The sequence below is a fragment of the Mytilus edulis genome, chromosome 14 (assembly GCF_963676685.1).
Source record: "Mytilus edulis chromosome 14, xbMytEdul2.2, whole genome shotgun sequence".
Lineage (NCBI taxonomy): Eukaryota > Metazoa > Mollusca > Bivalvia > Mytilida > Mytilidae > Mytilus > Mytilus edulis.
In genome coordinates, this window is record NC_092357.1 from 53,730,510 (window position 1) to 53,746,312 (window position 15,803).

Consider the following 15,803-nt stretch of genomic DNA (forward strand, 5'->3'; position numbering starts at 1 on the left):
TTCTTTTGTGTGAATTGTTATTATGTTTGATTTCCTAGTGCATGTTATTTTAAACTATAATTTACGACTTACCTTCACTGTTTCTCCTTCTTTTTTTTCTTCTACTTCTTCGTATATCATGCCAAGAAATTGCCTCCGTTGAAATTCTGCAAATATCCCATAGAGAGATTTTATTATGAACTGTGATAATGCTCAGGTTTTATTAGCCAAGACATTACATCTTATGTTTAAACGTAGGAAGATTAATTTGTAAATTTTTAATCATTATTGATTGTATAAATGAACTTAAAAGAGTTTTTTTTTTTTTTAGAATTTTTAGTATCATGAAAAGTTTTATTATTTAAATATTTCTTTTACATTATAGTATATATTTTTTAGTTTGAAAAGGATGAAAGTGTCTCATATGTCTTAAAGGCAGGGATCTAATATGGTTTTAAAGATTTTTATATTTTATATGATGATGTATATTGGATCGTGACACTATAATAAACTATTTACTTACTTACTTACTTACTTACTGTAATACCTGAATTGTTACCCGCACGAGCAACTGGATATGTACGTCCGCAATACTAAACCAAACCATTGGACTCATCAAATCTAGTCACAATCACATTTAGATATTTTAGATACCAATTACAAAATGTTATCAATTTCAGACGACGGTTGAGCAGAACACAGATGAGATTAGTTGGGGTATGGTGTTATGGATCTCCATGGGAATAGGAGTAGTAATAATCAACATATTATATATTGCTGTCTGCATGAAAGCTCTGAAGAAAACATTTCACCATCTAGTTGTTTTGGGCTTGCTTTTCAGCGACATTTTTACCAGCTCTGCAGTCACTATGATTGTTCTCGACAGCATCTTCCGTTTTCTTCCTATACACATTAGCGCGTGTATCTTTCAAATATTTTTAAGTTGTTTCGGAATGGTTCTTAATTATAGTCTTATGTTTCTACTGTGCCTTCAGCGATACATAACAGTCAAATCATATAACTATGGAATACGGTTTGATAATTACAAATTCAAGGTAATCGGTGGAACTGTTCTGTTAGTTTTTCTGTATACCCTATGTTCTATTACACTTACTCCACATAACAGCAAACTATCCAGTTGTAATCGTCATTCCCTCTACGACGATAACGTTGGTATTTTTGTAGGTACAATTTTTGGACCAATAGCGATAATTATAATTTTAGTTATGTATATTTCAATACTCACTAGCTTTAAGCTTTGGAAAATTTACTTTAAAGCCAGAAATTCTACAACCCGGGTAAAGGAATTTGTTGTTGAAGAGGACAAGAAAGAAACTAACACCAGAAGAGTAAAGACATTTAAAAGCATTTCCTATGCAATCTGGTTTATCAACTCTAGATCGAAAGTAACAGACATCGATGCACATAAAGTCTGTAAACAAGAAGGAGAAGGTTTCGAATTGAATACCGGAACGACCGAGGAGACAAAAAATACATTTTTTTCTGAATCACAGTTTGGCAACAAAATAATTATCGATCAAGACCCTTCTCATGATGGAGCTGATAGAAGGGTATCGAGAGGTCAAAGCGATCAACAAAATGCCGATTATCTTACAAAGGTACATAGTTCTAATGAAACAAATAACATGACAATACATGCAAAGAAAAATTCGCTCGCATATCTAGCGGAAAACATGAACACAGTTTCGACAAATAAAGAACATTCATTTAAAAAAAGAAAACTTTGTCAGAGACATTCCTATCCTAGTGCAAAGACTAATACACCCAACATCGACAATAAAATACGCCCAAATCTTTTGATAGCTGCAACCAGGTGCATAGACAACATTGAAATAAATTTTCCAAGCGAGATACAAAATACAAATCGTTCAAACAGTCAAGAACAGAATAACCCTTTTACGATACAGATGAAAGACCAAGTGAGACATGGTTTCAACGATTTACAAGTCAACAATGATCGAATATCAACGGATATTGGTAAACCTAATTGGTTTTCTAAAAAACGGAAGTCGTGGGAGATGCGCGCGTTTACTACCAGCATTGTCATTTCCCTCCATTCTTTAATCCTGACAGGGCCTATGGTTATATTTTACTTGATAGAGGTCATATCAGGACAACAATTATCACATCAGGTAAATTCTATACTGGCTATTCCATTCTTAGCACACGCACTGACCAATCCGTTCATATATGCGTGGAGAGTGCCGGAAATAAGACATGAATTAAGAAATATTTGCAGAAGGAACCATTGATATAATAAACTGAAAAGAAAAGGCCTCTGTGATATATTGATATATACAATGTATATGCTCCCCAAAAACAAAATAAAACTTTCCGAAATATTACATTTCCTATGCCTGTATAACAGCGGTATAGTCTTGTTATTTAAATTATGCATCCTTTGTTTTATTTATTTTGTATTTACATTGTATCATAGATCAAATCTAATCGTTCAGTGTATGTTGATTTGTGTTAATATGTCTTTTGATTGAGTTAAGCCATTGCAATTGATATTTTATAGTGTGTCTTTCTATGTTGTGATGTAACTCTTTTGTTTTAGATATGGGTGTAAGGTTTTGTACCATTAAAACGTTTAAACCTGCTGCAACTGTTTGGGCCTGTCCTATTAAGTCAGGAATCTGATGTACAATCGTTGTCGTTTGTTCATGTGGTTCATAAGTGTTTCTCGTTTTTTTATATAAATTAGACTGTTGGTTTTCCCATATGAATGGCTTCACTAATAATTTGTTGATGCCTTTTTAGCTTGCAGTTCGGTGAGAGACAAGGCTCCGTGTTTAAGACCGTACTTTGACCTGTAATTGTTTACTTTAAAAAAAATTGATCTGGATGGAGAGTTGTCTCATTGGCACTCATATCACATCTTCTTATATCTATGTAAATATAGTTAAAATATAAAGGACTCGGACAATTTTAGGTTTTGTTCTGTATTATTGTGTAACAAAGTTTCGGGATGAGCATGATGTAAATACAATGATACGAGGTTGACTTTACAAGGAGAGCAAATACCACATTCATCTACTTCAATGCAGGGTCATTTTCAAACGTCTTTTATTCCTTAATAGATTGCACAGTGTTACAATATCGCTAGAGCATAATGCGACTTTACTACAATCATGTTGCCTAGTAAGTTGTCATCATGTTATTAAAGCTAATGCTCAAAATTGCAATGTGATAAATTTGTGACAATACAAAAATATTAGAATAAGTTATCACATATTTGTTATGATACCTTAGGTTTTGCATATATATGCAATAACCTCAAAATTGCCCGGGGCAAAAAAGAGTATATTTATATTGTGCCCTGATTTCAAATGACGTGACGTCATTGCGTCCTTAACGACAACGGCGAACAATGACGGTGTTGTAATTGAACTTTTTCCTCCTCTCTGCAAAACTTAAATATGTGATAAATAGATTATAACATTTCTTTTCCATATTGGCCCTGGTATCATCCCTCGACTCATATCGGCCCTCAGCTAAAGCCTCGAGGCCGATATGGGAGTCTCGGGATGATACCAGGGCCAATATCGAAAAGGGCATGTTATAATCTGTACCTAGTGTATTTTTTATCTACCTCAACATATCTACCTTTAAGTAATTTTGTACTTTTATATTATGACTATATCCTAGTGTATACTATTGTTACTATACAACTTTATCAGAATAAAGCATAAAAATATTACATATTATTTATTATCTATGTAAAGGTAAAGTAATGTGATTTTGTATTTGTTGTGATAGATTTCAGACGAAGTATATTACGATACTAGCCCTGTATACTAGTAATTATAGATTATCCGACGAGGAACAACATTCGTGGATTGTTCGTAAAGTTGTCATATACAATGTATTTAGACGTTAATAGTTATCAAATATACCAAGCTCAGGTCTACACAATAATCAGTGACGCTCAACTCCAAATAGTAAAAAAGCCAAACAAGTATAAAGTTATAGAGCATTAAAATATATTATGAAAATGGTTGACAATCTGCCAACGGAATCGACCAAGTTTAAACGAGTGAAAAACGTATCAGTGATCTTCAAGAGTAATGTCCCCTAAGCTAAGTCTCAGAAAGGAAAACAGGAAATTGTTACAGAAGTTTATCAAATTCATCCATCTGAAAATAAAAAAAGCAGCAAAAAAAAATGAAACACCAGAAGTCAATGAATCAAGAAAAAAGGAAAAAAACAAAAAATAATGCCTTTTTTTCCCCACAATATATATATACGGGAATTAGGATAAGATCATATAGTTGTTTGAAAAATGTAGTTATTTTGCAGTGCATTATGTACAGAAAACCAAATGTTGAAAATGAAAATTAAAATGTATCTTAAAATCAACCCAGTGCCGATGCACAGTCTGCTACTTGTTTTAGTTTCCCCGCAGATTTCAGACAATGATTCATTTAATGAATACAGCCTCGTAGTAACATAGTGTCCATTTAACCGAAATATGAGCACTAAAAAAACATGTATTACTCTGAGTTTCATCTAAAATTCCATACATAAAATTTGAAAGATTAAAATTAATTCTGCTCACATATATGTAGCTCCACTGTGTACAAGGTATTTACCCTTGCAATGCATTATACAGTCTTGAGAGTTATATACTGTAACAGTCATGCATCCATACAAATTATGTGCCTTTAAGCAGTTTGCACACTGTGTGGATTTCATTTGCAATTACGTCTTCTATGATGACGTTAACGTTGTCAGTCAGGAGGTTGTTGTTCAGTTGTTGTTTGTTGATGTAGTAAATAAGTGTTTCGGTTTTCTCGTCTTTCATATAGATTGAACCGTTTGTTTTCCTGTTTCAATAATTTTACACTAGTCATATGGGCACCCTTTACAGCTTACTATTCGATGTGAGCCAAAGCTTCATGTTGAAGGCCTCACTTTAACCTATAATGGTTGACTTTATTACAAATTATGACTTGGACGGAGAGTTGTTATATTGGCACTCATACCACATCGTCTTATATTTAATTATCTTTTTCTTAAAACTGTGATTTTTTATTGTCCAGTTTGTAACGTCTGCCTCATTCTTGTAATGGTTGAACAGTATAACATAGAGTATGAAAAGGAAAGAAAATTAAAATATCATTGTTAAAAAAAACCAGATTACTAATTTGAAGTCGCACACACCATGGCCACGCGTGAAAATATTTCTTAAATCGGGGAACAAATTGATCTTGTAAAGGAACTCGGTAAGAATGCTATTAAACCAAGAGTCAATTATATTTATTATATATCAAAACTCGAAGAACATGAAGAATGACAGAAAAAAAATGATCATACGAATGGAAAAAGTACAGTTAATTTTAACACGACGGCATAAACGTACAAAAAGACATCTAGAGGTAATATAGGAATTCCAACAATAAATAAGTGTGTATACAATTTAGCAAGCTCAATTTCACCCCGCCTTCAGAATTTTTTTTTTAGATGTTATACATGCACACAAAAGTTTGACTGAGTTACACTAGATTTTTAAATTTCCATCACACAACTTATAATCTCGATCAGTGTACTAACTTCGAGTGAATATCAAGACGTAAATAAAATGAGTACAAGAAAATACTAAACCCACGAATACATTTACCGGTACAAAAGATAAAAACTACAAAGCAATACAGTAACACACCGTACCATATACCGTGATGCTTGCTGTTACTGAATGCAAACTAAAGACATACTAGTAGTCTGAGTAGTAGTACCTTACAGGATAATATAACATCCTGCTATCGCATTTATATCGATGTTTGTAATTCGCAGTAGATTTCAGGCTACAACGTCATAAATGTGTTACAGTGGAAAAATAGACAACATTTGATTTTGAATATTCAGACATTTATAACATAATTTCGTAAAATCAGTGTTTGTCTTTAATTGCAATATTTCACTCACAGGTTTTGTTATTTTTTATTGTAAGATGTTTATGTTAAGTTTAGAAGATTTACTATTAATGTAATCTTATTACATGTTTCAGTTTGATTTTCTGTTAGCGAAATTTTACTAAAATTCATCTATCATTCGTATATCTTAAATTCCATAAATAAGTCTGTATGTTCTAGTGTAAATTATCCTCTATGTGCTAATTTTTCTGTAATCCGTTAATTGAATTTGTCACTCATTTAGAGAAATATTGGTCAAGACTATTCACTTAATTTTTGGTTTGTTATATAAACTGATATATTGGTTCGATAAAGCAGATTGGATTTAGTATGACACTGAGCAGCTCCAACTGTCGATCGTATTCCATGATGAACTATAAAAATATACGTCGCGCTAACCAGAGTTGCCTTTAGCTGCAAGAGTTAGTCCCAGAGTCAGAGACGGTGCAGACTAGTCTTATTGTGTGTGTGTGTGTGTGTGTGGTTCCAGGCCAAACACATAACTCAGTCACAAGATACAGCCAGTTTGTATTTGTGACACGTGCACATAGCACGGGAAGACAGTTATTCATGGCAAGCCCTAATTTTTTTTACAGAATTTCAATGCATAAAAGAAAAGAATTATTATTGTCTTGTTTCGAATTATAAATCTGCTAAAACTCGAAAATACAAAGTACAATAATTGAAACAACACCAGTACAATTATAATCTTTGTGTGTAAGTGAGGAAAAAAAATGGAAAAATCAATTTCTGCAATTGCTAGTATCATGAAAAATATTGATTTCAATTGCAAATGTTAGAAGTTTGCAATATCTAAAGAATAAGATGTATATGTGTGCTCGGCTCACTTTTAAAGAACCGATTCTTCAAGTTATTCATCACGTATAGTTATTACAATAAGACCTAACAGCACGCATTATAGTTTAGAAAATTCGACCGTAAACGAGGATGAGATTCAACAAAGATCAAACAATAGATGAACCACATTTTTCTTATAGAAATAAATGTTGGTTTTATCACTGCAATTTTCCTTATTTTGTCACATAACGGCATTTTACAGCTAAATATACAGTATAGGTTTTGCTAATTGTTGAAGGTGGTACAATGAGTTCCAATTGCTTGCATCCTCGTCTTGTTTTCACAAGTATATATATATTTATTGAAGGAAAATATACAACCAATAAAACCTTTTTTTCAATTTAAAGGGAATGCCCCTCCTTTTCCAATGAAGGCAGATGTGTGGTTGTGTGAAATCTTTTAAATATGCATCCCGTTCAGTTGCAATTTGGACAATAAATAAGAAGAAAATTACAGAAGACTCTCAGTTCGCTTATGCTAGATACTTTGAAAAATATTTTTATAATTCATAGCATGTTACAATAACTTCTAACTAACCACGTTGCAATTAAGAATTTTGCAAACAAATCAACCAAATATATTTCAGTTTTATTGTATGATATCACATATTTATTTATTGTGTGTCTTGCATGTAAATGTATAAGTATATATGTAATTGTTAATGTATAATTGTTATCCTCTTGTAGCACCATACTTGTGCCTAAGTTGTAATAAATTGTATTGTATTGTCTTGAGATACTATATACATTGTAGGCTATGTTTGCTCATTTATATCTCCCGAACAGTCAAACGGAAGCAGGTTAGAAACTGGTCGTATTTACGAACAGAATAATCCTAGGTTTATACATGTACACCAAGACTAAGAAGTTTGATTTGATTTTTTTTTCATTCTAAAATGTTTTTGTACCACGTAATAATGATACATACTTTTAATTCTTCTTTTTCTATATGACCGCTGACGTTATTTAAAAAGCTTGCTAAAAAAATGAGAATAGTATAGCTATAATAGCTTATCTTACACGTATATGCCTTCTGCAAGTATTTCAATTTTTACGTAACATAACAGATTACAAAGGGTGAATTCCTGTTGTTGATATCCTTGGCCCAGTGTATTTATTTATGTATACCTGTATTTACATGTATTGAATTGCCACAAGGATGGATCAATCGCCGTATTACCTGTATGACCATATCAATATGGTCAAATATACTTTTATCAACGTTGAAGGTAATCTGTTTCTGTTACATAAACTATTTCGACTGTATATGAGGGTGGTGTGTTGTGTATGAACGACAGAAAGTCAACAGGATGGCTGCTGCAAAAACATGGAAACCCGAATGGAAACAAGACGTTGTTTACATGCATGTATTTCCTAGGATAATGTCAAAAGGAGTCCCGAATTTCTCTCCGTTTGCAGTAAAGTTAGAAACGTGGTTAAGAATAAATAAAATCCCATTTGAAGTAAGTATATTAAACTAAATTATATTTATATAACTATGTAAAATCATCGCGTGATTTAAAAAAAAAGGCAAAGTGTATTAGTTGCTTGATACGTGTATTTTAATATATACAATTTCAACGTACATTTGTATGCACAATTTAAAAGATCTAGTTTTAATGTATGTGCACGTGTCATGTGTTTTTGGTCACGCGTCTCTTTGGATACATGTAGCTGCACTCTTAGTTGGAAAATCGGAAACAAGGTCGGGAGGAGGATCGAGCTTAAAAAGAAAAGATTCTTCCCGAGTCTCTTTGGTCTGGAACATCTTTAGAAGTAAAGAAAGAAAGACCCGAAATAAATTAAAAAAAACAACAACAACACACATTTGAATAAAAGGCAAAACTTCTAACAAAAAAGCAGAACAATTTAAAATTATAGCTATACAAATCTTATATTATAAGGGTATGAATGTAAAGGGATATAGGATATACGTGAATGTGTAAGCGACCAAATCCAACAAAAAAAAAAAAAACCGAAACACCACAAACAATAATCATCGACAACATTCCTGACTTGAGTCAAGTACATAAACAAGACAAGTGATTAAACTGGGTTTAAAAAAAAAGATTAACAGACATACTTCTTGAATTTTATATATATATAATGGATTGTGTGCTACATGTACAGTACTTGTTAGTAGCCATGTGTGAAATGTACACAATTAAATACATTTTAAAACTAGTGACATTAATGGTTGTGCTGCCATCTTCTGACTCACTGTAAATAAACTCATCATAAATACCAGGACTGAAATTGCATCTACAAAAGATCCAACTGCGAAGCTCGAATAATAAAAAATAAAAGGTCAAATAAAGTACGAAGTTGAAGAGCATTGAAGACTAAAAGTTCCTAAAAGTTTTGCCATCGATTCCTGATGTTAGCATTAGTATTTAAAACATTTGACGTTTTGTAAACAGTTAATTTATAATTATGACCATATCAATGGTAATTCATCTCAACACAGAAGTGCTGACTACTGGGATGGTGATACACTTGGGTAATAAAAACTTCACCAGCAGTGGCATCGACCCAGTGGTTGTATATAAACTTATCATAGACACCAGGATTGAAATTTTGTATAATTATGATACCACGGAGCAGGAATTCATTAAATGCATGACCAACTATGTATTGTAGGTTGTAGATCACATGGGTATGTCGACAAAAGGTCAAAGTCCATTTATTATGTTTAACCAAAAGGAATATCCTGATTCCAACTTAATAATTGAATATCTGACAGATTATTTTTCCGTTTCCATGGAGAATTGTTTATCAGATGTCGAGAAGGCAATATCGAGGGCATTTCTCAAAATGATTGAGGAAGATATGACTTGGTAAGATAGTTAAACACTTGAAACATCTTTAGTTTATAAAAAAGAGAGGATGTATGGGTTGATTGCCAATGAGACAAATACGGCATGTCGATCTACCAGAGATCAACTTAAGCATTAAGTTAGAATGAAATTTTTTTATCTCCCTATTTGCACACTCTTCTTGTAAAATTAAAAAATGGTTTTGTATCTATTTAAATACTGACAGGACAATTGATACAAGTACGCTGTTGCTAGATTAGCTTTTCTGTTAGAGAGGCAGTCTGAACGTTTGATTTAGATAGAAGATATATATTTCAAAATACATATACTATATTCTGTCTGAAACAATCAAAGCTCGATGTACAGTCGTTACATGTTTTAGGGTGTATTATTGGTGATGTTCCAAATGTTGTTTCATATCGTTGGCTACGTTTTTTGAGTATATCTGATATGTATATTTTTTTCAACATCTGCATGCATAGATCACGTCAACTTTTAAATATCCCCTGCCTATCAAAAAAGAAATATACTTTGCGAACCATTCCCGTCAATGGCACATTTGTAAATGTTGTAAAATCGTAAATTGCATTCGAACTTACGACTTACAAAAGAAAACTAAAGTAACATGTTTACCATAAATCAGCGGTTTTCTCAACCGATGAAGAGGACAGCACTGAAAATGTAAAAAATCTCATGTATATGCTTTAGTATAATAAAAAGTCAACAAATAAAACAAATTTAAATATTTTCTGTGTGTCTGATTTGGTTTCAAAAAAGCATTTGCTGGAATTTGATACCAGTCCGCGTTACTCTTGAAACCATGTTTAAAAAAAGATGTTAGCAATGGGGTCCTACTTAAAAGCGCCCGGGAGCGCCCGGGTGAAGAATGAAATGAAATGAAATAAGTTATGCACATTGATTTTTTTTAAATTTTAGACAAGTATTTTGCCAATTCAGATAATAAACATTAGTAATAAGGCACAAAACAAGTATGAATGTTTCAGTTTAAACAATAATAGATGAATACTTTTTTGAAAGACAGATAATAATGGATAACAGCTTATGCTGAAGATTTATAAAATGTTAGACATCAAAATACATGTTTTTCAACGACCATATCAAAATGAAAAATGCCATAACAACTGAAAATTTACAGATAAATATTAATTTTATAAAATTAAAAGAGTAACACATTATTTAAGAACGATAAAAGTGACACGCACATGTATATCAGCATCAGCAAATAAAACAATTATACTGCATGTTAAAAGCAGATGTTTGGTATAAAATAAAGTAACATTGAATCACCGATAGGCAGCCGCGGTTTAAACAGTTTTGGTTTTAGTAAAAAAAATATATATTTTTTTTTTTTTACAATTTTAACTGCACATTCCACAAGTTCAGAATATTATATTCGCTCAAGCAGTGGGGTTGACTTTTCTTAGTGACAGGCATGTTGAAACCCTTCCACTATCTTCCAATGTCAATTCAAGCTGAAGTGTGTTCAATAAAATACAAAACTTTGAAGAGTTGTTGTGAATATTAGACCTCGGGCACTGATTTTTTTTTAATAACGAAATATACGTTTTGACCGAGGATAATTTCATTCATGATTTTTCTATTTCCTCTTGTTTATATTTACGGCTTACTTACTTATATACAATTTTGAAATCTAAAATGTAAAAGTGCAACAACACTTTCTTCACACTTTAGACAAAACAAGCAATGATTATTTTTTTTTATTCAGGAAAACATTTATTGTTATAAAATATTATTATTTCTTCTCCCAGGCGCTTTATTTTCTTCCCCGGGCGCTATTTATTTTCTCCGGGCGCTTTTTCTTTTCCCGGGCGCTCTCGGGCGCTTCCGGGCGCTTTTTAGTAGGAGCGTAGCAATGTAAGTTATAGTTATTGACCAAGCTTGTCGGTATATAGGATTTAATTGCACGGCTCGTGTGACCCTAATTAACCCGAACGACGTAGGAGTTCGGGTTAAAGGGTCACACGAGCCGTGCAATTCAATCCTATATACCAATTTGATTGGCCAATAACTGTTTTAACACATGATGCAATCAATTTCCGTGAACGTTTGAGAAATGAGGACGGTATTCCTCAATCCACAAATCCTAGGAAAGTTTCTTGTAGGGTAAAGAAAGGGGGAAAGACGACTTTGGTAAGTTTTAAATTAATAGCTTATTTTCAATATTTAGACTTATTCTAAAATTGCGATTTAATGATAGATTTTTTTAAATGTTTCTGTTTATTCCTATTTTTTACTTAATTAGTGACGATTAAGACTTTGACAAATTGTGTACTTTCAAATCGGTGTATGGAAAAATCATAACTGAAAGGGTAATTGAGTTTGGATTAATTGCTTTTGAATTTCTGTCCCCTCAATGATATGCTTAGAGAACGATGAACCTAGGAAGATGTTATATTAACCAAATTCAAAATGTTAAATAAACAGAAATTACGTTTCTCTTTCCAAATTTGTACTCCCTCAACCCAACAAATTTCTTTTTATTTACTGTATTAATTTTTAAGACACGTCTATCTAAATGAAGTCTGATTGATCTCCAGCTAATCCCCCTGTTTTGAAACAAACTTAAATATGATCCTGATTAAACTCGATCCAAAAATAGCCACTTTATATTGAATAAATATTCAAAAAGTCGTTATAAATTCCATTGAGTCTAAAACTAATCCTAATCATATTTCTGTTATTCGGATATCTTTCTTTTTTGCCAGAAATTACCAAAAATTGTTTCAACTATCTTTCTTCAGGACTTTAAAACACTTATATTATTTAAGATTTACGTTGTACACAAAATATGAAAAAAATATTTTATGTCCCAGCTTAGATAAAAAGAAAAGGAATGAGAATTAAAATTTTCTTTTTCCAATTTTGAAACTACGTTGTTTGTACAAAGTTCAACTTTGTCGTAACTTTAAGGCAGATGGCGGATTCGGGTGTGGGGGCGAATAGGTCGTTCAACCTTGGATTGGACAAAATATCGTGTTTTAGCATAAAATCGTCAAAATTGTTTTTAGGCTCGCTACACTCCGTGATATTTTTTAAAATCTTATAGAATAACGCCCATTTCAAAATCCAGGAACCGCCCCTAAAGGTAAAAATAGATTTGAACTGTGCAGTTTGTCTGAGGTAGTTAATGCACACCTTTGCTGTGCATTATCCAGATTATTGCACAGTAAGAACAAAGAGATTTTACCCATGTCATGTGTTAATTGATAATAAATTATTGATGACAAACTTTTTGGAAATCGAGATGTATTTTTCGCTTATCTTTTTAGAGATTTAGATAAAATCATGAAAATATTCTATCGTGTAAAATTGATCAATGAGTAAGATTCCGAAATAAGACAAAAAGAAATCACGTATCAAAAAGGTTAGGTCCTAGATATCGCGAAAATCAACCACTGTACAGTGTTTCCAAATATTATTAAAAATGAGAAAATAAAAATGTTTAATTATCTTATATTTTTAGGTCAATATTTTGGTACAGATATGTTGATCATTTCGTTGATGAGTATTTGGAATATTTAAAACCAAGTGATGATCCAGAAAAAGCTAAGGCATTTGCAGAACATCTTGGTAGTAGTGTAAGTAATTAAGCTAATTAACAACTATACGAACTCTTTACAGTGGGAAATCGCATGCAACATTATCGCCCTTGCAAACACTAATAACTGGAACTCTTCAATCGTTGCACCTTCTCTGAAAGGATGCTACTGAATATAAGATTACAAGAAAAAACATTCTGGTAAAAAGTTATAATGTAACAAATTACACCTAAACCAATATTAGTATTACCATATATCAATTATCATTTCACTTTTAACTTTAAAACAATGAGAACAGCAGGCAAAAGAAGTTTTGGGTAAAAATAGTTTTAAATAATGCTATGCCAATACATTCTTCGCATGGCTATGTGTATATGTATTATCATGGAGAAATCTATTAATGTAGTTTTCAATTGGCTGTATACTACACCTGGAAACCGCCAATTTGCCTATATGCATATGTCGTCAGATCGAATTGGTTGATACGCAGCAAATAGAAATACTTTTGAATAATAGTTAGGAAGCAAATTTAAACTGACTTAATCAATTCCGAAATAATCATTTTTAAATGAAAATACATCGAAAAGACCGCTCAGCTATTAAGCAGAGAATAAAACAGACTTTTTCTATACCAATGTTAAACTGTATACTTCTCTCCATTTAAAACTCGTCCTGAACATGCGCACATATGTGACACTGGACGTTAAGCAGCCAATAACTAATCAACTAAAACTATCATTTATGCAATGCACCACTTTAATCTATCTTACAGGTAAAAAATAGAGCAGTTTCACATGGAATAGGTCGTCACAGCAACGAAGAAATATATAAAATCGGAAGTGACGATATCAGAGCCATATCAAAATATTTAGGCGACAAGACGTTTATGATGGGAGATAACCCAACTTTGGTATTTATTATTTTTTAGTAGAGTGTTATACAGTGAAACCTGGCTAACCTAATCCTGTATAAACCTAAAACCTGTATAAACCAAACGTGTTCGTAAGCACCGTTATATCAACTGTATGTGTTGTGAACCTGATAAAACCGAACATCGGCCAAAACCGAACAAAATCCTAAGTTCTGAAGAGGTTTGGTTTAAACAGGTTTTACTGTATTCTATCAAATTATTTGCACTTTGATATTTGCATATAGGAAAATGTTAGATATGCCTTAACGAGACAGCAATCCTACGGCACAAAATACGACAGTGATCCATAATCTAGTGGTTGAAAACAAACAAGTCTTCAACAATAGACACGTGTCAAGCTCTAGTCGAGTTATAAAAAGTTGTGAATTGATGTAATAGAATCTTCAAGTATCTTTCATCCACACCACTTCCCAAAATTACAAAACAACACATAACATAAAAAAGATGACCAGAAAGACGAAAATTGTTTAGTCTTTTTTTTCAAAACTACAAAACGCTAATTGGTAGTTATCCTCAAAAATTATTTTTTTTGTACCAGACTGACTGATTATAAGTATTATCTTCAGTTATATTAATGTGAAGGTATTAGATTCAACATTAGATATCAATTGTTTTAAATTCAGTTAATAGTTTGCGTTCGCAACATGAAACTCTATTATAAGCTATATAGAAATCATTAAAAAAAACGCAAATAGAGATTTTCAAGGACCAATACCAGATATCTAAAACAAAACATAAGAAAAAAAAAAACTATAAGATGAGATATTTAAGGCTGACTCGGACTTTTACCTTACATTTGCATTGGGACTATTTGGGTCTCAAATCGATAGAAAAATAATGAAGAATCGCCTTAAACTTTGGACAATGACCTTTTATGAGCTATTGAAGTCTTTCATGAAATGAAAATGAGTGTTGCATGTATCGCAGAGCGAAAAATCAAGGAGTCCGAACATCTGACACAAATTTCCAAAACCTCACCTAAGTACATCCTTAAAAATTAACGGAAAACAGAGATTTTCAAAGTTATTTGAGACTAATCTTCTTTTTTTTCTCTCAGATTGACTGTTGCCTGTTTGGTTTTATTATCCAGATCACGGATGTTCCAATAAACTTTCCGATGAGAGACGTTATCAAAAAAGAATGTCCAAACATTTTACAATTTGTAGATAGAGTTAAAACAAAATACTGGTCAGACTGGGACAAACAATCTATATAATATAGTAGAATAGAATAATAAATAAAATGTGGAAACGAGGCTTACGATAATTTTCTTCTTCGCTAAACTGCTTATTGCAACTATCACCGAAGTCTAACTTGCAAGGCTGGATTTGAAACCCATTGTTGGTAAAGTACCGATATATGTTGCTTATGACCTCTCGAATTGCTGGGTACCTTCTTTATTTTTATCAAAACCAATTAAAAAAAGAAGAAGTCGTGTTTTTTTAGAAAGAAGAGTAATATTCATAGTTTCATATACATGCAGCTACGTTTGTTTAACTCAAATGTAAAGAAATCTTATAAAAGGACGCGTGTTGCATGTTCCAGGAATACTTTTTACCCCGTTTAAGCATTGCAAAAGAAAATATTATGAATATTTCCATCTTAATCAGTCATTAATTACTGGATTTTTTATATAATAGTTTAATATATTGTGGTAAAATTGACGAAAAATTGTATGCGTTTTATTTTTCACTTTTCCCCCG

General features: G+C 32.1%; 1 protein-coding gene across 1 annotated transcript; it reads left to right on the top strand.

Moving 5' to 3' along the window:
- Positions 1 to 2,027: 2,027 nt before the first annotated feature.
- Positions 2,028 to 15,349, top strand: LOC139503696 (failed axon connections-like). Its single transcript, XM_071293541.1, has 6 exons — positions 2,028 to 2,132; positions 8,045 to 8,235; positions 9,413 to 9,609; positions 13,094 to 13,208; positions 13,942 to 14,079; positions 15,158 to 15,349. Exons 2-6 carry the CDS (start codon positions 8,083 to 8,085, stop codon positions 15,314 to 15,316), a joined length of 762 nt encoding a protein of 253 aa, XP_071149642.1. The 5' UTR covers positions 2,028 to 2,132; positions 8,045 to 8,082; the 3' UTR covers positions 15,317 to 15,349.
- Positions 15,350 to 15,803: the final 454 nt, after the last annotated feature.

Excerpts from the sequence above, each read along its gene's own strand:
- LOC139503696 (XM_071293541.1), top strand. The coding sequence starts at position 8,083 with ATGGCTGCTGCAAAAACATGGAAACCCGAATGGAAACAAGACGTTGTT. Across the intron at positions 8,236-9,412 it reads TAAATAAAATCCCATTTGAA|GTTGTAGATCACATGGGTAT; the intron begins GTAAGTATATTA and ends TATGTATTGTAG. Across the intron at positions 9,610-13,093 it reads ATTGAGGAAGATATGACTTG|GTCAATATTTTGGTACAGAT; the intron begins GTAAGATAGTTA and ends TTATATTTTTAG.